Source organism: Penicillium soppii (genome assembly GCF_028829465.1).
Source record: "Penicillium soppii strain IBT 18220 chromosome Unknown utg000003l, whole genome shotgun sequence".
Classification (NCBI taxonomy): domain Eukaryota; kingdom Fungi; phylum Ascomycota; class Eurotiomycetes; order Eurotiales; family Aspergillaceae; genus Penicillium; species Penicillium soppii.
Genome location: NW_026643233.1, coordinates 2,204,236 through 2,224,670, shown reverse-complemented (window position 1 = coordinate 2,224,670; position 20,435 = coordinate 2,204,236). Strand labels below are relative to the sequence as shown.

Sequence of the window (20,435 nt, the reverse complement as noted above, 5' to 3'; positions counted from 1 at the left end):
CACGGATCATGATGCGTCCCTAATGACGACGCCTGCTATTCGAATCCCCTTCACGGGACCATTACCACCTGCTATTATAGTCCCTCGGTCTGCAAAAACCCTTGCAGGTGCCATTGACGCCGTTGCCTCGTTCTTCACTGCGCCACCCTCCTTGAATCTCCGGGGTGTGGATGTAGGAAGCAATTCTCAAACCGTACTACTGACCGGCGCAGGTATTTCCGTCGAGTCAGGCTTGTCAGACTATCGAGGTGACCAGGGTACCTACCGACGAAACAAATCATATCGTCCAATCTACTTTCACGAGTTCATCTCCCAACATGAGTCCCGCAAACGGTACTGGGCACGCAGTTTCGTCGGATGGCCTGGCCTGGTGAAAGCAAACCCCAACTCCACACACTGGGCTATCAAACGTCTCAGTGACAAAGGGTACATCAGCTCCGTGGTGACGCAGAATGTTGACTCATTCCATTCCCTCGCTCACCCGGATCTGAACACCCTGGAACTACACGGATACCTGCGATCGGTCGTCTGTACCAGCTGCCGAAGCCAACTTCCACGTGCCGACTTCCAGGCATCATTGGAAAAGCTCAACCCAGCATGGTCGGCGTTCTTGGCTCGTATGGTTGAGATAGGTGCGCTCGATAGCGATAATCCGGAGGAGCAACGGCGGAAAGGCCTGAAGCTAAATCCGGATGGTGATGTTGATCTGGCTGAAGCGCCTTATTCAACGTTCCGCTATCCTCCCTGTCCGACATGCTTGGAAAATCCTCCTACCTTGGACGATGGCACACGGGCCACTGTAGAGGTAGAGAGCGACGGTGCATTCTTGCCGACTTCAAATGCCGGCATTTTGAAACCTGCTGTGATTATGTTTGGTGAAAATATCGATCCCGTGGTCAAGACCGCCGCTGAAGAGGCGATTGACGATGCTGGGCGGCTCCTCATCCTCGGCAGCAGCCTGGCAACTTATTCAGCGTGGCGCTTGGTGGAACGAGCACATAAACGAGGCATGCCTATTGGCATTGTCAATATTGGGGGTGTGAGGAATGAAGCCATGCTTTTTGGAGATCTAGAGCATGAATCATCGTCAACATCTTCTCATGTTCGATGTAGTCATCCATCTCAGTCTATCCTCCCGATTGTTGCCTCCCAACTCCCAGTTAATTTTCTATAAATTATATTTCAAAGAAAAAAAAAAAGAAATAGAAATCTGGCAATATGACACTCACCAAAATCATCCAGAGTAAAAACGTGTCGAAATCAATATTGAAATAACTAACTAGAAAATAGAACAGAAAATACAATAACTAGCACCATCCAAGTAAGCCTGTGCTAACTCAGCCGAAAGTCGATAAGTGGCCGCTCAACGCGGGGCTCCTCCTCACGTTTCAGCATGGAGCGTCCCAGGGATCCTGCCGTTCACCCTTTTAAGATCGCTTCAAGTCTTGTCTCTCCAGGTTCATTTCTTTTCTCTAAAAAACCATCGGGCCCATCGGCGTCCAAAGTTCCACAGAAAATGGATAAATCCCAACAACCCAGCTCCTTCCAGCAGCTGGAAAAGGTATTTGTTCTGGTCGCAAATCGTCATGGATCTTCACTGACATTTGTCTGGTCTATAGCTCGGTGAAGGAACCTATGCTACCGTATGTCCCCGATCTCTCTCTCCCTTACTTGCTCCCTCCGTCTCTCTATATCTACGTTGTACAATGCTGGCATCGCCACCCAATCCCCGCTGTTCACCGCTGATGCAGAATACTACAGGTCTTCAAAGGCCGCAATCGCCAAACTGGCGAGATGGTCGCTTTGAAAGAAATTCATTTGGATTCGGAGGAGGGCACACCGTCAACCGCAATCCGCGAAATCTCATTGATGAAAGAACTGAAGCATGAGAGTATTGTCTCACTCTACGATGTCATCCACACCGAGAACAAACTGATGCTCGTCTTCGAGTTCATGGACCGCGACTTGAAGAAGTATATGGACACCCGCGGTGATCGCGGACAGTTGGACCCTGCCACGGTCAAATCTTTCATGCATCAGCTCCTCAAAGGCATCGCCTTCTGCCACGACAACCGTGTCCTCCACCGCGACCTTAAGCCGCAGAACCTCCTCATCAACAAGAAGGGCCAGCTGAAGCTCGGTGATTTCGGACTGGCTCGCGCATTCGGCATCCCGGTCAATACCTTCTCCAACGAAGTTGTAACTCTGTGGTACCGTGCCCCAGATGTCCTTCTCGGCAGCCGTACCTACAATACCAGCATCGATATCTGGTCCGCCGGCTGCATCATGGCAGAAATGTATACAGGGCGGCCATTGTTCCCCGGCACAACGAACGAGGATCAATTGATCAAGATCTTCCGTCTGATGGGAACACCCTCTGAACGCACATGGCCCGGTATCTCCCAGCTGCCCGAGTACAAATCCAACTTCCATATATACGCCACCCAGGATCTGTCTCTGATCATTCCTCAAATGGACCCTGTCGGGATGGACCTCTTGAACCGTATGCTACAACTCCGCCCGGAGATGCGCATCAGCGCCACCGAGGCTCTCCAGCACCCTTGGTTCCATGATCTGCCCCAGATCCAGGCTAAGTTGCAGCAGCAACACCAGCAACAGCAGATGGCTGGGTATGGAGGCATGATTCCCCCGCAGCCTGCGTATTAATGGTCTAGACTGCGCATGACGAGATGACGAGCGAGATTAGACAAAGTGAATATGGGAGAACTCGGCGTTATACCCGATGCAGGAATTTTGCTTCTTTTTTAATCTGACTTCCTTTTTATTTGAATTTATTTTGAGGCAGCTCTGCCAGATTTAGGTGGTACAAATGTTATCGACCTTTGGTTTTTTGAAAGATTCAATTGTTTCAATTGAATACTACCATTCCAATCTGTATTTAGTAAGTGCGACAAGCCAGTCTTGTTCAAAAGTCGTTTGAATCACGATCGGGATTATCTCGGCTTGTCGGTGCAACTGTTTTTTGGTTGTTTCTGCTGGTTGTGTACACGAGCCAAGACTGCTTCTCACAGAATAAGCTCAAGGCTACCTGATATGTGTACATAGGCACATATGTAGGTTTCTGACTGGTCAAAAGTACCCTATCTAGCTAGAACAACCCTTTTGAGAAAGGCTATATTACTAGTAGCGTTCGAGAATCTTTTCTACCCTATTCCTACTTTTCTTTTTTTCGATATGCAGTTATCCATATTCTAATACAGCCTTCCCTGCACCAACTAGCGACTAATGAGTTCGCAGTGGAAACATCGGGGGAAAACATCGCGTTACACACGGATTGATTCTATAATACCACAACGGCCATAAGGCCCCCTAACGACCATTTGGTACCTTGTATATATCACCAGTGAGGCCAATAGAATCACCATTCGCAGATTATTCTATTAGATCCCCAATGCGGGGTGTGAGCTGGCTGCAGGCCTCAACAATAACTCTGGCCCATCCAGTAGCACAAACAGCATGTCTCCGAGGCTTGATGCAGGACACTACTGGTTCTTTGTCCAATCCCCTCTTTTACCACGCCTATCCCGGGAGATTGCACGTTCTATGTGCCACCCAGCCAGGAATCGTTCGCATGTCTCTCGGGGAGTGCCGGTTTCCTGATTCTAGCCCTGTCCGTCCAACGTCTGAGACGGAGAAATCATTTAAAAGATACCCTGCCTTGGGCTTACACTTTTTCTTGGCGGTGGTCTGAGTCTAAGACGGTTTTTGTTGCGTCTTTGTTGCATCAAATTAGACTAGCATGTTCCTTGGCTTGGGTTCAATGAAAATGATATCCCGCTACGGAGTAATTGGACTTGTTTTGCTTTTATTTTACAGTTGATTTTGCTTTCTCTTTTGCGGGGGTAGGCAGCTGATATTGGGTCTTTGGCCATACTCGTCTCAAAATATTGTGCTTTTGCCCTCGACTTGGAATTCCCCTCCCAAAGGGTGGATTTAGATCATCTGAATCCTCGATCTGTCACGAGGGTTTCTCGATCTTGTTGAACCACGCGGATCATTTCGGCTCTTATTTGCCGCTTGGGAGATATACCCTTGTGGACATGCCCTTCATTGACAGCAAAGCATACATAGATCATGGTACCATGCCGCTTTCAAAACATCAGTTATTGGCTCTCACGGCCACAGAGCGTGCCTGCTCGACTGTATCTTTGGTTGGAACTTTTGTTATAGTCGCTACTTTTATTTGGTCGCCTTCGTTTCGTAAACCTATCAACCGACTGGTTTTCTATGCATCATGGGGCAACATCATGGCCAATATAGCCACCATCATATCATCGAATGGTATTCATTCGGGGACTGAAAGCTCGCTGTGCCAGTTCCAAGGTTTCTTAATTCAATGGTCGGTTTGTTAGTACTAGATGTTTCCGCCGGTCACTTACAAACAAGCATAGGTTCATGCCCGCCGACGCACTCTGGACGTTCGCAATGGCATGTAACGTCTACCTAACATTCTTCCACAAATATGACTCCGAGCAACTGCGCCAACTAGAATGGAAATACGTGCTCTGCTGCTATGGCATCCCATTCTTTCCAGCCTTCGCATACTTCTTCATCCAAACTCAAGCCCGAGGCCGGATATATGGGTCTGCCATCGTAAGACCAGAACGTCCTAGCTATTAGCGAGATACTAATATAAGCCTCTCTGCAGCTATGGTGCTGGGTCTCTATAAAATGGGACTTTCTCCGCATTGCCACCTTCTACGGACCGGTCTGGTTAATCATCTCGTTGACCTTCGCCATCTATCTCCGCGCAGGAACGGTAATCTATCAGAAACGTCGCCAGCTGCGGAACGTCGGCGGGATCGACTCGCTCGATACTGAAGTCCCGGAATCTCCATTTGCCATGTTGACTGGCATCCATGTAACGAGTGAAATTGCCTGTTCGACGCCTGTGCGTCGCTCTTTATCGGCTGAGGGTGCGCGCGGCTTGCCGTCTGCTGCTTTTAGGTCATATACGGTCACTATTGAGGGTGGAAATCAGGCAAATATACCTCAAGGTCCCAGTTCACGGCTTGATCCGGGTGTTCGGACCGAAAGTTCTGGCAAAGGGAGGCCAGATGGGTTGGACTCACAGCGAAGATTGACTTCAACAGAGACTAACTCTGCTACCTGGGCATATACTAAATACGCCATGCTATTCTTTATTGCATTGCTTGTTACATGGGTATGTGAGACTCTTACTCCTAATCATTGTTCAATCTCCGAGCGCTGATTATCCAATGTTGCAGGTTCCTTCGACGATAAACCGAGTATACTCTCTCGCTCGCCCCAACGATTTCAATTTCGGTCTCAACTATGCATCCAGCTTTGTCCTTCCCTTGCAAGGGTTTTGGAATAGCCTTATATACGTCTCTATCTCATGGCCAGCGTTCAAATCACTCTGGTCCGACATGCATAATCGCATATGCTCATGGCATATACCATCCTCGATGAAAAGTTTACCACCCATTCATTTTCGAAAAGGGTCTCATAGTTCCATTTCTCCCAATTTATTGAAATTCGATAACGAGGAGAACAGGCGTCAGAGTTGGCTGGGCTTAGATCCATCGGGTTAGGGCTGGAGGTTATCGTTTCTTATTCATGCATTTCACGACTTGATGTAATCTACATACCTATACTGCTATCATCTAGTAATTTGATGAAGTATCCAAATCATAATCCATCAATTTTGCAGAAATTCATATAAAACCGTCAACCGATCTATAGAGCACGTGACCGGCGCGTCGCGTTGAATGGGGTTCTGTGCAAGATCCCAAATTCCTGAAGAACCACAACAGCCTCACACGCACACGCTCGACATCCCAGGCCATTTAGGTCTCTCCAACACCGGGATCAGCCTCAATTGCAGAAATACCCATCATGGCCGAATCAAGCTCCCACCAACAACAACCCGTTGCGTCGCCCTCCCCTCCCCCGCCAGCACCAATTTCTCAAACCCCCGGCCTGCGCGCATCACGTTTAACCCAAGTCTTCGACCAGGCGTTGGCCCGTACGCTGCGTGCAAACTCATACGCAAACTTTGCGGGCTGTTTCCCCACGCCTGCGCGCCATGTCCCGGCTAGTTTGGAGGGAGTCTGGCGACAGCTGAACGCAAAGCTGGAAGCGAATGCCAAGGCGGAATTTGAGGAGATTATCGCGGAAAGAGATGCAATTCCGCACTTGAACGAGCTAGATCGGCTAGTTGGGGATGCAAGGGTTAGGAAAGAACAGGGCGGCGAGAACCACGACATACAGGAACGAGCAGTGTATGTTTTATTGCGCTTAGATTCATTTGTATTTTTGGGGGGAAGATATCTGACTATTTGACTATATAGCCCGCATACACTGGGCGCTGAAGATCTGTACAAAGCGCATCTTACGCCGTTCCTCCAGGAAGCGCAGTCGACCCTGAATACCAGACTTGAGGCTACGAATACAGAAAATACGGAGCTGGCGCAGACTGTGCAGGCACAGAGACTGGAGATCGAGCAGCTTTTATCGCGCCTGGGATTGGTTGTTTCGGATATTGAGGGTGCTGCCGCGGCGGCTACGCAGTTCAGCAAAGAGCATCACATTCGTCAGGACGCCGTTCAAATGGACGAGGAAGTGCGTGCCCGTCCGGGTCTGTGAGAGTGTTGTGATATTCGATAATTCACGAGATCAGGGCGCTCAACTCCATCCCCTCAACCATTCCATCTTCGACCATGTCCTGCGCCACAGCGACCACTTGCTGAAGGACTGTGGTTTTGAGCTGCTCGAGTTTCGTGTTTTGGCCTTCGATTGCCGCGGCAATCGCTTCCTTGCAGGTTCCATCGCGTTCTTCCTCTGCGGCTCCGTCGCGTCGCGCGAGAGCAGCTGCCCCACGGTAGTACGTCTGAGCGTTGCGCAGGAGCATAGCACCGTTCTGCTTTGCCATGGCGTGGTTCCACGGAGCTCGCCCAAGACGCCATCTGTGCATCTCTGCATCTCCACGTCCGATGTGGATTTTGGGCAGGTCATAAGCATCAGGGTGTTTGGATGCAGCCGTCAATGCGTCGAGGGCGGTCGAGAGCGATTTCCAGCGCAGTGCCACCGCACTTTCGAACGCTTCCTCATCCTCTGACAGGGGAATGTCAGAAAGTGCCTGGTTGAGTGACGTGAGCGCTTCTGCTTTTGCGCACAACCCTTCCGGATCCGCAGACACATCCAACTCGGGCCCGAAGACCTGTCCAACTTCCTGCTGGTAGGTTTGGATATCGGTATGTCCACCCCGGTAAAGCAAATCGTTCAAGGCGCAGATAAATTTAGCGCGCGCCAAGGCCGCCTCATACTGTCTGTCTGAACCTTCGACATAAACAGGCAGTCGGGACTGGACGAGCTCCGACGAATACTCCTGCACCCAGCCAACACCGCCGGCACCCGGGTTAGATGTCAACAAGTTACACAGGGTAGTCAAAGTATCCAACTGGGCAACAGCCGTATCAACCAGTGTGTTTTTCGTGACGGGCTCAACAATCATCGCCCACTGCTCTTGCCCCTCTTCGGGTCCTGTCGGCGCCTGCTCCGGCTGTGGTACAGCCTCCGGCTCCGGTACCGAAGGTGGTACATCCCCGGATTCCATCTGCTCGATCTCCTCTTGCATTTGCGTGTACTTCATCTCTTGCACCATCAAACACCGCTGAAACAGCTCAATGGCCTCTTGCAGATAGGTTCCTGCCTGCATCAGCTGCTCGTCGCCAGGGTGCTTGGAGTTGGACATCGACTCCGCCAGACTGGTGAGCACCTGGCCCGAATTGAACAACACGTCAGCATTGTCCTGTTCCAGGGCCAATGCATCCCGGTGGGACTGCAATGCTACCTGCAGGATCTCCCCTGCGGTGCGGGCAACTGGGCTGCTAGCTTGGGGTGCTGGGTGATTTCATATTGGACTCGGGCTCTGTGGAGTTGATCAGTCATGTTGAACCATCATCATCCCACATCATCATATATAAATAGAAATACAAAAATAGTTGAGTTTTCTCACTAGTATTTCCACTGTACGTACTTGTTATAGGCTAGATCGAAGGTACCGGGATGTTTCTGCAGGCCTTCGTCATAGTTGGTGATAGCGCGCATAAAGAAACGCATTGACTTGGCCGCATCTCCGGCCCGCCATTTCTCGCCGGCTTCTTCTAGCTCCACGCCAGCTGGGATGTTGTTAATATTCTGTATACTGGTTTTAGGAGTGGCTAAGTTTAGCATGTGGGATACACACCAGCAAGAAAATCATCGGCAGTCACAGGTGCCTATCAAAATCTATGAGATCATGGGTTTTTTGTGGGGTGTACAATAGTATTTACCTGCTTTGAGGCGGCCTTTTTCTTTGACTTGGTGTCTTTTATGAAGGACTTGTGCTTCGGCATAACGAAAGAACTGTTGATATGTTGGTAGGGTAAGGATTGATAGAGAAATATTGACTTGTGGAATTGAAGTACAATATAGATCCGGCAGAATCTACGCGGTGTGGAGTATATCTGCCACTTTAGTTAGTATACTTCGTATGGAGGGACATGTTGAGTTTTAAAGATAACTATTTGGATATACGTATATACATTGAACCGAATAGACACTCATTTCCAAAATTGGAGTATACATTAGTTGATTGTGTGATATATGGTTAGTGAGTACGGAGTAACTAGTTTAACCAATCTTTAAACAGTACGCCAAGACTTCTCAAGACTGGGGAGGTAGTATTGTAAGCCCTATTTCAATTCTGAAACGTGACAATGTTTTGCAAAGGGGTGCAGGATGTTGTGTTGCCGATATGTCTTGTGTAAATAAGTCCAGGTACCCAGGTAGGTATATTCTTCCCCTTGCCGATATATGATACGTACAATATTGTATATGTCTCCAGATCTACGTAAACGAATCGAAATCAGACATTGTGTTAGGATTTCACTTACGATATTCTAACATAGCTATAGCCAGCTATGCGGGGAGAGTGGAAATTAAGTATAAAGTCGAAAAGAAAGTACCGAGATACCGCGTGGCGGCACGTGGCGATATAAGGTGGCAACCCATAGTGTTGACATCAGACCTCGGTTTTCTTGTATTATACAATATTGTATTAGCTTGTTAGAGTATTAAGGTATTGGATGAATCATTTTCTCCTACTGATTTAGGCACTACTTTAACACTTTACAAGACTTTACCGATTATAGGTCGATCCTTTAAGAAACAAAAACCCCCTTCCACCCGAAGCCCCTTTCTCATTATCTCCACTGTCAAGCATACGACCCACTGTTTCGTCTCTTCCTCCTGACTCTAATTGCTTTTCTACTTTTACTATTTTGCTCCTCTTGGAACAATAATAGGAGAATTGTGTGTATCCTCAACTCTGATCGTCAGGCGCTAGACCCCTTCCTAACAAGTCAATTTTCCAGGTCTTCCACCCATTTGAAACTCTGCCCCTCCCTCCAGCGCAGACTTCTCCCCTTAAACCACATCGCCTATCACAAAATGGCCCGTCAAACTTCTCTTGATTCTGAGCGTCCCATCATGGCTCACTCGGTACGATTTCCCTTCTCCGGGGTATTCACATTCTTCAAGTCTAACGCTCCCGCAGAACCGAAACTCAAAGCGCTTCTCTACCATCAGCGGTAGCCCTTCGCTTGCAGCCTCCGATCGTACAAACAGCAGTCTTCCCAGCGGTGACCCCAGAATCGCCGACATCTCCCACCTCCACGAAGGCTTCGAGCGCCTAGAGAACAAGCCCCTCACCAAGCAGCGATTCGTGCCCACCGCTGAAAAGTCCGACAACCTGAACAAGCTCGCTCTCGGCGCAAAGGTCGAGCGCGCTCTGGGTCGCAGGATGACTGGCCAGGACGCTGTCATGCGCAAGCCTCTCTCCGAGAAGTCCGAGGCCACTGTTTCGCCTTGAATGTGAAAATTAAGAAAAATATCTTCACTGATCCCGCTATACGTCTGCGTGACCGTCTATCGCCCACTATTCTACTCTGTGTTTTTTTTTTCATTATGCCATCCGGGTCGTCACGGCTCTCATGATTGCTGTCGTTTTTACCGAGCACCTTTTCACGTCCTATCATACCCTTCTTTCTTTTTTTCGGATCAGTTTGCGGCGTTTTGACTTGAGATGCGCTATTAATTCTTTCTTTTACTATGGATCTGTGTTTTGTGCTTTTTTGGATCTTTATTCTCTGTCACATACGTCGAATCATCATGAGACCTTTTACATTTTTCACGTCCGCACGTTTTTGATTTTACGGATTTAATCATTGATCTTTGGGCCTGGATGCTGTTGGGTTTGGGAATGTCCATTGGGAGGATTGGTCAGTAGGATGCTCTGTTTCAAAGCTTTCTTCCGCCTTGTTTAGAACTTACAATTGAGAGGAAGTCTGAAAGGGCGGCCTCTATTGGGTGTTGTCCTTTGGAGGTCTGTTTAGTTTTTATGACACAATCTGATATATTTTGGATGCTCTACAGATAATGAGCTTCATATATGGGGCTTTGAACCGGGTTGGTATTTTCTCCACGTTATTTGTATTTTCCAAGACAATATCACACAGTAGTTAGTTATGTGGTGGATCATCAACCTACTAGTAGAAGACGATTGTAGACTCAATGTGGAGATAGAAGTCTTGACTTCTGCAAATCATACACTTTTCAATTAAATTGCATGTAGTATCATACCATCGACACACTAACTGATAGTCTTTTAAATCTTCAAAGGGTTCTTACATACTACATATATATACTCCGTATACAATAAATAGATTACTCCAAGCTTATATTTGACATGATTCTGCCGGTGTAGACCGCCAACCCACGCGAAACCCGTCAAAGAAGGAAGTCACTTTTTCTTCGAAGGCGAATTTCCCACAGCTTCATTTCCATCTCTTCGACTTCTTTTTTTTTGCCCCCGATTCCTCCATTCCAGTCCCCCAATATTCAAGACCCACATTTTCTCGACCTTCTTCATTTTTCCCAAGCCTCTCCATATCCGATCAGAGCAGAGTCTTTTGATCCTCACCTCAGCTATACTTCCAACGCTATCCGCAATCTAAAGCGCCCTTTTTTTGGTCCTCCATTTTTTTTTGCCCTTTTCTCTATTATTTCCTTCCTAGTCTTTCTATTCTCTTCAATTGATTGCATTGGTGCTTGGTCCATTTCGCATTGTGAGTCCCGATCTCCACATGTCCACTTTTCAATCACCCATCGTGTGAAAGCAGATTGCTAATGAACATCCAGTGAAGCGAGGGGAAAAAGAACTTCATTTCTTAGTCCCATTGTCGTCTGCCCCCACCGTTCAAAAAGCCCTTTTTCGGCCCTTATAGTCCCATCCATCATTTCCGCCGCGCTCGGTTACTCTTAATCTCATTTTCCACCCGAACCCGCTAAAACCCCTCAATCCTACACAATGGCCGACATGAACCAAGTTCCCATCAATGGCAACTACCCTGCCCAGCACGGCTACCCCGAGTCTTACAACCACGCTTCTGTCACCATGAACACTGCTGCCAGCTTCCAGCCTGCTCAGTCTTCCACTCCTACTACTGTCACTCCAACCGACCAGCAGAAGAATGATATCTCCAAGGATGAAGTGGGCTGGTACTTCGTCGAGCAGTACTATACCACCATGAGCCGTAATCCTGACAAGCTCCACCTCTTCTACTCCCGTCGGTCCCAGCTGGTCGTCGGCACTGAGGCCGAGCCGGTCCCCGTTATCATCGGTACCAAGGTTGGTTGGATTCGAACTTCCAATGACGAATGTTGACTAACCATGTTCCCCACAATTGTAGTCTATCAGTGAGAAGATCAAGGAGTTGAAGTTCCAGGAGTGCAAGGTGCGCGTCCTGAACGTCGACTCTCAGGCCTCTTTCGACAACATTCTGGTCTCTGTTATTGGTGAAATCTCCAACAACTCCGAGCCCTCCCGCAAGTTCGTGCAGACCTTTGTCCTCGCCGAGCAGCCCAACGGCTACTATGTGCTCAACGACATCTTCCGTTACTTGGTCGAGGAGACCGAGGAGGAGCCTACCCCCGCCGCGCCTGCCGTCGAAGCCCCCGAGGCTATCGCCGAGGTCCCCGCTGTTCCTGCTGAGGAAGCCCAGGTCGCTGATGAAGCCGCCGTCCCTAAGGTTGACGAGAAGCTCGAGGAGGTTGAGGCCAACGGAGAGGTTGAGGAGTCCAAGGAAATTGCTCCCCAGACCAACGGCACCCCCGCCGAGGAGGAGACTCCTGTCGCCGCTGCTCCCGCCGTCCCTGTTGAAGTTGTGAACGAGGAGGAGACAGCCACTCCTGAGCCCTCTCCCGCTGTCGAGCAGGAGGAGGCGGTCCCTGAGAAGGAGGCTGCTCCTACCCCCGCTGTTCCCAAGACCTGGGCCAGCATTGCCACTAACTCTTTCGCTGCCAAGGCTGCTGCTGCTTCCAAGGCTGCTGCCGCCGCCGCCGCCCCTGCTGCTGCTGCTGCTCCTGTTCCTAAGGCAGCTTCTTCCGCTGCTCAAAATGCCCCAGCCACTCAGCCCGCCGCTGCCACCCCCGCTCCCGAAGCTGTTCGTTCCCCAGAGGGCTCCACCGATGCCGGATGGCAGACCGCTGGCTCCGACCACAAGAAGTCGCAGCCCCGCGCTGGTGAGGAGACTGTCCTTGCTTATATCAAGAACGTCAACGAAAAGGTCGATGCCAGTCTGCTCAAGAACGTCTTGTCTCGTTTCGGCAAGCTCAAGTACTTCGATGTCAGCCGCCCCAAGGTATGTTTCTTTCTCTCAATTCCTTGTTTCTCAATTCGATACTAATAACCCTTACAGAACTGCGCCTTTGTTGAATTCAACGAGCCCGCCGGCTACGCTGCTGCTGTTGCCGCCAACCCCCACCAGATTGGCAGCGAGCAGATCCTCGTTGAAGAGCGCCGCCCCCGCGGCAACGCCTACGGCAGCAACGGCTTCCCTGCCGGTCGTGGTGGTGCTGGTGGTGCTGGTGGCCGTGGCCGTGGTGACCGCACCGGTAGCCAGGGCCGTGGTGGTTTCCAGCGTGAGGGCCGTGGTAGCTTCACTCCTCGTGGCCGTGGTGGCAACGTTGCGGCCAAGGGCCGCAGCACCCAGGCCCAGGCCGCATAAATTTCAACGTGATCTTGATGATCCTCTACGTTCTTCTTCTCACGCCGGTCTCAAGTTATATAGCCCGTATATGACTTCCCAGCGGATGACCTTGCCAGGATCTGTATTACTCCGATTTTGATTCCATCTTTTCTTTTGCCCCGTCTCTTCCTAATGACATGTGTTACGTGACTATTGCCTCCCCTTTTTTCCCGTCACAGTGCATATTAGCGGTTGGTCCGGGTTGGCTGGAAAAAGTTGCGTCTCTTTCCTTCCCTCTGGGCACTTATGTTTTAACCTGAACCTTTTTTTCTTCTTCTCTTTCGATTCTTTCTTTTTGGATTCGGGTGGTTTTTCTTGACTGCTCGAATCCCCTTTGCACCATATTCATTTCTTTCTGTGTCTTTTGCCATGATTTGTTCGTCTTTTTATGTTGCAAGACTTATATCGCATCTTTTTTTTGTTCTTTTACTAGCATAGCAAACTTCAGGGTTTTACGGTGGTGCGCCATCCCGGTCTTTCTTGTATTTTGCTCCCTTTTTTTTTCTTATTTCTTTTGACTATGAGGACATTGCTACTTTTGACTTGTAAATGAGGGAACCTTGTATCCTACCCAATATGGAATTAGAACTGATTGATATGCATCACTGCTCTCCTATTGTGTACATGTGTACATGTATGTATATATGTTGTAGGTAGTTACCCGTAGACCTTGATAGAAGATGACTCAGTCCGGGGAAGATTCTAGAGAGCCTGATGCCTCAGGCATCCACCCAGGATCTCCTCCAGAATTAAGGAAAAGTCCGGGGCAATTCAAAGGTTAATCAAAACAGAAATAACATACTGTGTGTATAGAAGCATATAAAAATATACATAAAAATACATCCAATGATATAGAGGAATTGCCTCCAGAAGACTCTAGAACTCTGCAGGAGAGGTTGCCTGACCGACAAGGTGGAAGTTGCTGGATCACCGTAGAAACTCTCCACCAGAAATTTTGGAAACACAAAAACCAAAGACTGGCCCGCCTCTCTCTCTCTCTTCGTTTTTTCATCTATCTCTCTGCTTTGGCTTCTCCCCCCCAAAGCTTCTCTTAATATTTGTTTCTTTCTCTTTAACGATTCTTGTGAGTATCCCATCTATTCAACCTATCAATTCCCTCTTCTCCCACTTCTCCCCCACCGCTATATCAACTTCCTCCATCTACATCCAACTTCTGTCTTCTCAATTGCTTGAATTCCATCCATCTAACCCATCTCTCTTATCAGAATTAAAAACCGCAATCATGTCTGAGACCTTCGAGTTCCAGGCTGAGATCTCTCAGCTGCTCTCGCTGATCATTAACACTGTCTACTCCAACAAGGAAATTTTCCTTCGTGAGTTGATCTCCAACGCTTCCGATGCCCTCGACAAGATCCGCTACGAGGCTCTCTCCGACCCCTCCAAGCTCGACTCAAACAAGGATCTGCGCATCGACATCATTCCCGACTTGGTGAACAAGACCCTCACCATCCGTGATACCGGTATTGGTATGACCAAGGCTGTAAGTTTCACTTCAGAAAAGTCTTCTCACTTGAGTTTACTTGATCCTTTTTATCTTCCTTTGATCATGATAGCTAATGTTCATCTGTTCTAGGATCTCATTAACAACCTTGGTACAATTGCCCGCTCCGGCACCAAGCAGTTCATGGAGGCCCTCTCCGCTGGCGCTGATATCTCCATGATCGGCCAGTTCGGTGTCGGTTTCTACTCTGCCTACCTGGTCGCTGACCGTGTCACCTTTGTCTCCAAGCACAACGATGACGAGCAGTACATCTGGGAGTCCGCTGCCGGCGGTACCTTCACCTTGAAGGAGGACACCGAGGGTGAGCAGCTCGGCCGTGGTTCCAAGATCATCCTCCACCTGAAGGATGAGCAGATGGACTACCTCAACGAGGCCCGTATCAAGGAGGTCGTCAAGAAGCACTCCGAGTTCATCTCCTACCCCATCTACCTCCACGTCCTGAAGGAGACCGAGACTGAGGTCCCCGATGAGGAGGCTGAGACCAAGGAGGAGGAAGATGAGGAGAAGAAGCCCAAGGTCGAGGAGGTCGATGACGAGGAGGAGGAGAAGAAGAAGAAGACCAAGACCGTCAAGGAGTCCAAGATCGAAGAGGAGGAGCTTAACAAGACCAAGCCCATCTGGACTCGCAACCCCACCGACATCACCACTGAGGAGTACGCCTCCTTCTACAAGTCTCTCTCCAACGACTGGGAGGACCACCTCGGTGTCAAGCACTTCTCCGTTGAGGGTCAGCTCGAGTTCCGCGCCATTCTCTTCGTCCCCAAGCGCGCTCCCTTCGACCTCTTCGAGACCAAGAAGACCAAGAACAACATCAAGCTCTACGTTCGCCGTGTCTTCATCACCGACGATGCTACCGACCTCATCCCCGAGTGGCTCAGCTTCGTCAAGGGTGTCGTCGACTCCGAGGACCTGCCCCTCAACCTGTCCCGTGAGACCCTCCAGCAGAACAAGATCATGAAGGTCATCAAGAAGAACATCGTCAAGAAGACCCTTGAGCTCTTCGTTGAGATCTCCGAGGACCGTGAGCAGTTCGACAAGTTCTACCAGGCCTTCAGCAAGAACATCAAGCTCGGTATCCACGAGGACGCCCAGAACCGCCCCACTCTGGCCAAGCTCCTCCGCTACCAGTCCACCAAGTCTGGTGACGAGGCCACCTCCCTCGCCGACTACATCACTCGCATGCCCGAGCACCAGAAGAACATGTACTACATCACCGGCGAGTCTATCAAGGCTGTTGCCAACTCTCCCTTCTTGGACACCCTCAAGCAGAAGAACTTCGAGGTTCTGTTCCTCGTTGACCCCATTGATGAGTACGCCTTCACTCAGCTGAAGGAGTACGACGGCAAGAAGCTCGTCGACATCACCAAGGACTTCGAGCTCGAGGAGACTGATGAGGAGAAGGCCGAGCGTGAGGCTGAGGAGAAGGAGTACGAGGAGCTCGCCAAGGCCCTCAAGAACGTTCTCGGCGACAAGGTCGAGAAGGTCGTCGTCTCCCACAAGCTTGTCGGCTCCCCCTGCGCCATCCGTACCGGCCAGTTCGGTTGGTCCGCCAACATGGAGCGTATCATGAAGGCCCAGGCCCTCCGTGACACCTCCATGTCCTCCTACATGTCCTCCAAGAAGACTTTCGAGATCTCTCCCAAGTCTCCCATCATCAAGGAGCTCAAGAAGAAGGTCGAGGCTGACGGCGAGAACGATCGCACCGTCAAGTCCATCACCCAGCTGCTCTTCGAGACCTCCCTTCTCGTCTCTGGATTCACCATCGAGGAGCCCGCCAGCTTCTCCGAGCGCATCCACAAGCTCGTCTCCCTCGGCCTCAACATCGACGAGGACACCACCTCCGAGGAGAAGACCGAGGCTGTTGCTCCTGCCGAGGCTACCGGCGAGAGCACCATGGAGGAGGTTGACTAGATTAACGTGCTCAAACTCTTTCGCTCTTGCTAATTTTTAAAGTCTAACGGGAAATGGGAAACGGGATATGACCCTCTGTGTTTTTTATTATTTAGGTGTTCTACAATGAGAGCAATTCTTTCTCTATTTGATCCACATAGTAATCGTAGGCCAAGATCATCAAGCGTACTATCGTATGAACTGTATATCATGAATGAAAGCTTCCATATAAGCTGATTCTAGACTAGATATTTAAGACTCGAAGATACCTAGGTAGGTTCAGATCTAGACAGATATGGTATTGCTGGTGTGTTAGATATGCCCCTCTAGACGGTTGCTCACGATGATAGGTCTACATCGTCCAGGCGAACGCGCCACTGGTGGAAGAATTTCAAAGCTTGTCCAAGTGCTAGCTAGACGATCTCTTCTTGCGATGGCATGCGATATAGAGATCGGGTTACGGGTGTTCTTTCAAGTGAACTACATGCCCTATTTACCACTGTATTTTTTACATGCTTGATTGTACTGCCCAAAATTCAAAAAAGAACCGTAAGCCAAGAGAGCGTAAGGCAGAAATTCCACAGAAAGCTTCCCCATACCCCTAAGTAAATATGTGTACTCCCTCCAGCTGCGAGTTCTCGGCAAAACTGCCGGTTTTTATGTATTATAGCAATGGTTCGTTCTGTGGTGTCACCTTGTCGATTACCTCTATCACTTCCAGCTAGCCCTAATAGAAGGGAAATAAACCTTGAAAGCAAACGCTCGTGATTGGTGAGCAATAGTGACACGATGCGGTGTAGAACCAGAAAAAGTAAACCCCTCCGTGAGCCCTGGAGATGTCAACACCAACAAATCAACAAACACTAGCAGCCAAGTTCTGCAATTCAGTCCACATGGGGAGAAAGCTCTCATCGCCAATGGCACCCACCTTCATGGTGTCCGCACCAGGAAAAGCCATTGTCTTCGGTGAACACGCCGCAGTGTATGGTAAGCCCGCTATTGCCGCAGCTATCTCTCTCCGATCATATCTCCTCGTCACTACCCTCTCCAAATCTCGACGTACCGTCCAACTGAATTTCAGGGACATTGGTTTAAACCATACTTGGGAAATCGACACTCTGCCATGGAATGTCTTCCAGCAACCTTCCAAAAAAAGGTCCTATTACTCTGTTGTCGACTCCCTCGACTCCCAATTTCTGGAAGCTATCATGCCACATGCAGAGGCCGTGTCGAAGCACCTTCCAGAGAAGCAACGAAAAATCCACATCAAGTCTGCGACTGCCTTCCTCTACCTCTTCCTCTCCCTAGGCTCCTCGAAAAGTCCTGGGTTCATCTACACCCTTCGATCTACCATCCCCATCGGTGCCGGTCTAGGCAGCAGTGCCAGTGTTTGCGTGTGCTTAAGCGCAGCCCTGCTTCTCCAGATACGGGCCCTTGCTGGACCCCATCCTGATCAGCCCCTTAAGGAAGCAGAGATGCAAATTGAGCACATCAATCGCTGGGCATTCGTGGGCGAGTTATGTATACATGGAGACCCTAGTGGGGTAGATAATACGGTTTCGGCGAGTGGAAAGGCTGTGATGTTCCAAAGAAACGCCTCTGGACCACCATGCGTCATTCCACTTACCCTGTTCCCGAAACTACCACTCCTTCTCGTGGACACTCAACAAGAACGATCCACTGCAAGACAGCTAGAAAAGGTGAAAACACTTAAAACCAACCACCCCGAAATAACAGAGATAATCTTAGACGGAATTGGCAAAATTGCAACTTCTGCACTGGAGCTAATATCATCGCCTGATCTCTCTGGTAGCGGCAACCCTGATGCTCTCGGACACTGGGGAACATTGATTGGCATGAACCATGGGCTGCTGGTTTCATTAGGAGTCTCTCATCCTAGTCTAGAGCGTATTCGCGAGCTCGTGGATTACGCGAATATTGGTTGGACAAAACTGACCGGTGCTGGGGGTGGTGGATGTGCTATGACGCTTTTCCGGCCAGACATCGAAGACCAAACTATTGAAGAGCTTGAGCGGAAGTTTACTGTAGAAGGATTCGAAACATATGAGACTATCCTCGGTGCCGACGGAGTTGGGGTACTTTGGCCTGCCGTATTCCGAAATGGCACTGATGGAAAGGCTTACGATGAGATTGATCAGAAGCTGTTTGAGAATGCTGACGGCGTTCAAGGTATCAACCAGCTAGTTGGGGTGGGAGTGCAAGACAATCGGGAAGGCTGGGAGTTTTGGACGCGAGAACCCTCACCAAGATGAAACAAAGATCAGCTAGTCGACCAATATCTACTTCTTGCGAGTGTCATGCTTGCTGTATCACATATTATGTACCTCCACGATAGGACGACTTGATACATAATAGAAATTGACGAGTGCGAATGTGCATAGCGGCCAGGGGTCGGATTGAATTATTTCTAAGATTGCTGCTTGAAGATATGTCTGCTTTTGGCCGCTTTTTGCACCGCTCCATACGGCGTACTGTAAACAATATCAAAATTATAATCTCTTATATCTCTTTTCATACCTCTTTTCATACCTCTTTTCATACCTCTTTTCATACCTCTTTTCATACCTCTTTTCATACCTCTTTTCATACCTCATTTTACCATCGTCTCTGTCAAAGTCGGGCATCTTAAAGCAGCAATCCCAAAAATATTTCAATCTGACCCCTGGCCGCTATGCACCGTAGACGAGCATAGGGAATATAATCCCCGAATTGTAAACGTGAGAAGTTCTAGGGCGTGGCATTCCTGATAGCACCGGAATTTTTGAACGGTAAGGGTGTACATCCGGTGATCAAGAATACTCTAGTTGTTTCCTTAATGGGCGCACGGATATACTGGAAATGACAGAAAGGAAACCCCGAATTTACCTGCGACATCGAGAGTGGTGTCGCGCGCATTGCTCTTCCGCCGTTGGCTCTCCAGCGTGTCCCTACTCTCTAGTGTCCTTACTCTCCTATAATATGTATAGTCCATACCCCTATAAGCACTGGTAGGTACTCTCAGCTTTGTATTGGTTGTATGCTTAAATGGTGCGACCGCTGCGTGAAGTGCATGATGATTTAGGGCTTCGGCGGGCGGCCCCTTTCCGCCGCCGAGATCCGCTCCCCGGTTGCATCTGTATCACTTCAACATTTTTAGACTCAATATAATCAGCCATGTTTGAATAGTTTTGCGTGTTGTTGGATGGGTTCTAGCAAGTTCTTAATGAATATTTACAATAATCGGCTTTGATAAGCGCAAGTAGGAAATTATATTCGGCGGATGGGCGGACTTCATGGGGCTGGAACATGTTCAAGAACGTCAAAGACATAGAAATTCAGGAAGGAGAATAGGAAGAGAAGGAACTAGCTAGTAACATGATTTTCGGAATGGTTAATCCTCTGAAACCGCCACACAATCCAAAATTTTACATGCAAAAAAACTTCAAAAAATGATTGGACGAGCGGTGGATCGAACACCGGACTTTTCGCATGCAACTGAAGACTGAGTTAGTGATGAATTAACGAGACATGAAATTGGTGATTACTAACAGCGAACACTCTACCACTGAGTCACACGCCCAGGAGTTGTGAAATGAAGCCCGTGGGTCGAAACAAGACCGACTATGCACTACCCGGTAAGCGAGAATTGGCCGCCCAATGCGCGGCCGTTTCTCATTCATATTCAATTTTGTTGATCTGCGACGGACTAGGTTGACCGGGCTAATAAGAGGTTGCTCAGTCGCCGGCCACTCTATCATTCTCTTTTGCAACCTGATTCTATTGATCTAGAATGTCCGCTTACTCGACTTTTGGATCTTTGTTTTGGATGACTCCACCATCCGCCCCGCTAGTTCCTAGCTCTATGTGCCGTCTCTGCTAGTCAGAAATGCCACGTAACACCGCAATAT

The 20,435-nt window shown here is 49.2% G+C and overlaps 8 protein-coding genes across 8 annotated transcripts; 7 read left to right on the top strand and 1 right to left on the bottom strand.

Annotated features, from left to right (window-relative positions):
• Positions 1–22: 22 nt before the first annotated feature.
• Positions 23–1,174, top strand: N7529_002960 (putative SIR2 family histone deacetylase; the record flags this gene model as incomplete). The annotated part of the gene is made up of 1 exon (XM_057238487.1): positions 23–1,174. One exon carries the CDS (start codon positions 23–25, stop codon positions 1,172–1,174), a length of 1,152 nt encoding a protein of 383 aa, XP_057101098.1.
• Positions 1,175–1,393: 219 nt separating this feature from the next.
• Positions 1,394–2,667, top strand: N7529_002959 (cyclin-dependent serine/threonine-protein kinase phoA; the record flags this gene model as incomplete). The annotated part of the gene is made up of 3 exons (XM_057238486.1): positions 1,394–1,561; positions 1,620–1,643; positions 1,762–2,667. 3 exons carry the CDS (start codon positions 1,394–1,396, stop codon positions 2,665–2,667), a joined length of 1,098 nt encoding a protein of 365 aa, XP_057101097.1.
• Positions 2,668–5,880: 3,213 nt separating this feature from the next.
• Positions 5,881–6,630, top strand: N7529_002958 (PMF1/NNF1 family protein; the record flags this gene model as incomplete). Its single annotated transcript, XM_057238485.1, has 2 exons — positions 5,881–6,266; positions 6,336–6,630. 2 exons carry the CDS (start codon positions 5,881–5,883, stop codon positions 6,628–6,630), a joined length of 681 nt encoding a protein of 226 aa, XP_057101096.1.
• Positions 6,631–6,652: 22 nt separating this feature from the next.
• On the bottom strand, positions 6,653–8,492 carry N7529_002957 (uncharacterized protein; the record flags this gene model as incomplete). Its single annotated transcript, XM_057238484.1, has 4 exons — positions 6,653–7,874; positions 8,024–8,165; positions 8,234–8,264; positions 8,319–8,492. Coding segments are annotated over 4 exons (1,569 nt in total), but the record flags the coding sequence as incomplete, so codon positions are not given.
• Positions 8,493–9,477: 985 nt separating this feature from the next.
• On the top strand, positions 9,478–9,898 carry N7529_002956 (uncharacterized protein; the record flags this gene model as incomplete). Its single annotated transcript, XM_057238483.1, has 2 exons — positions 9,478–9,528; positions 9,584–9,898. 2 exons carry the CDS (start codon positions 9,478–9,480, stop codon positions 9,896–9,898), a joined length of 366 nt encoding a protein of 121 aa, XP_057101094.1.
• A 1,497-nt stretch (positions 9,899–11,395) lies between these two features.
• Positions 11,396–13,094, top strand: N7529_002955 (NTF2 and RRM domain protein; the record flags this gene model as incomplete). The annotated part of the gene is made up of 3 exons (XM_057238482.1): positions 11,396–11,716; positions 11,778–12,728; positions 12,786–13,094. 3 exons carry the CDS (start codon positions 11,396–11,398, stop codon positions 13,092–13,094), a joined length of 1,581 nt encoding a protein of 526 aa, XP_057101093.1.
• Positions 13,095–14,358: 1,264 nt separating this feature from the next.
• hsp90 (chaperone Hsp90) lies at positions 14,359–16,548 on the top strand (the record flags this gene model as incomplete). The annotated part of the gene is made up of 2 exons (XM_057238481.1): positions 14,359–14,616; positions 14,710–16,548. 2 exons carry the CDS (start codon positions 14,359–14,361, stop codon positions 16,546–16,548), a joined length of 2,097 nt encoding a protein of 698 aa, XP_057101092.1.
• An 872-nt stretch (positions 16,549–17,420) lies between these two features.
• On the top strand, positions 17,421–18,800 carry N7529_002953 (uncharacterized protein; the record flags this gene model as incomplete). The annotated part of the gene is made up of 1 exon (XM_057238480.1): positions 17,421–18,800. One exon carries the CDS (start codon positions 17,421–17,423, stop codon positions 18,798–18,800), a length of 1,380 nt encoding a protein of 459 aa, XP_057101091.1.
• Between the last annotated feature and the right edge of the window lie 1,635 nt (positions 18,801–20,435).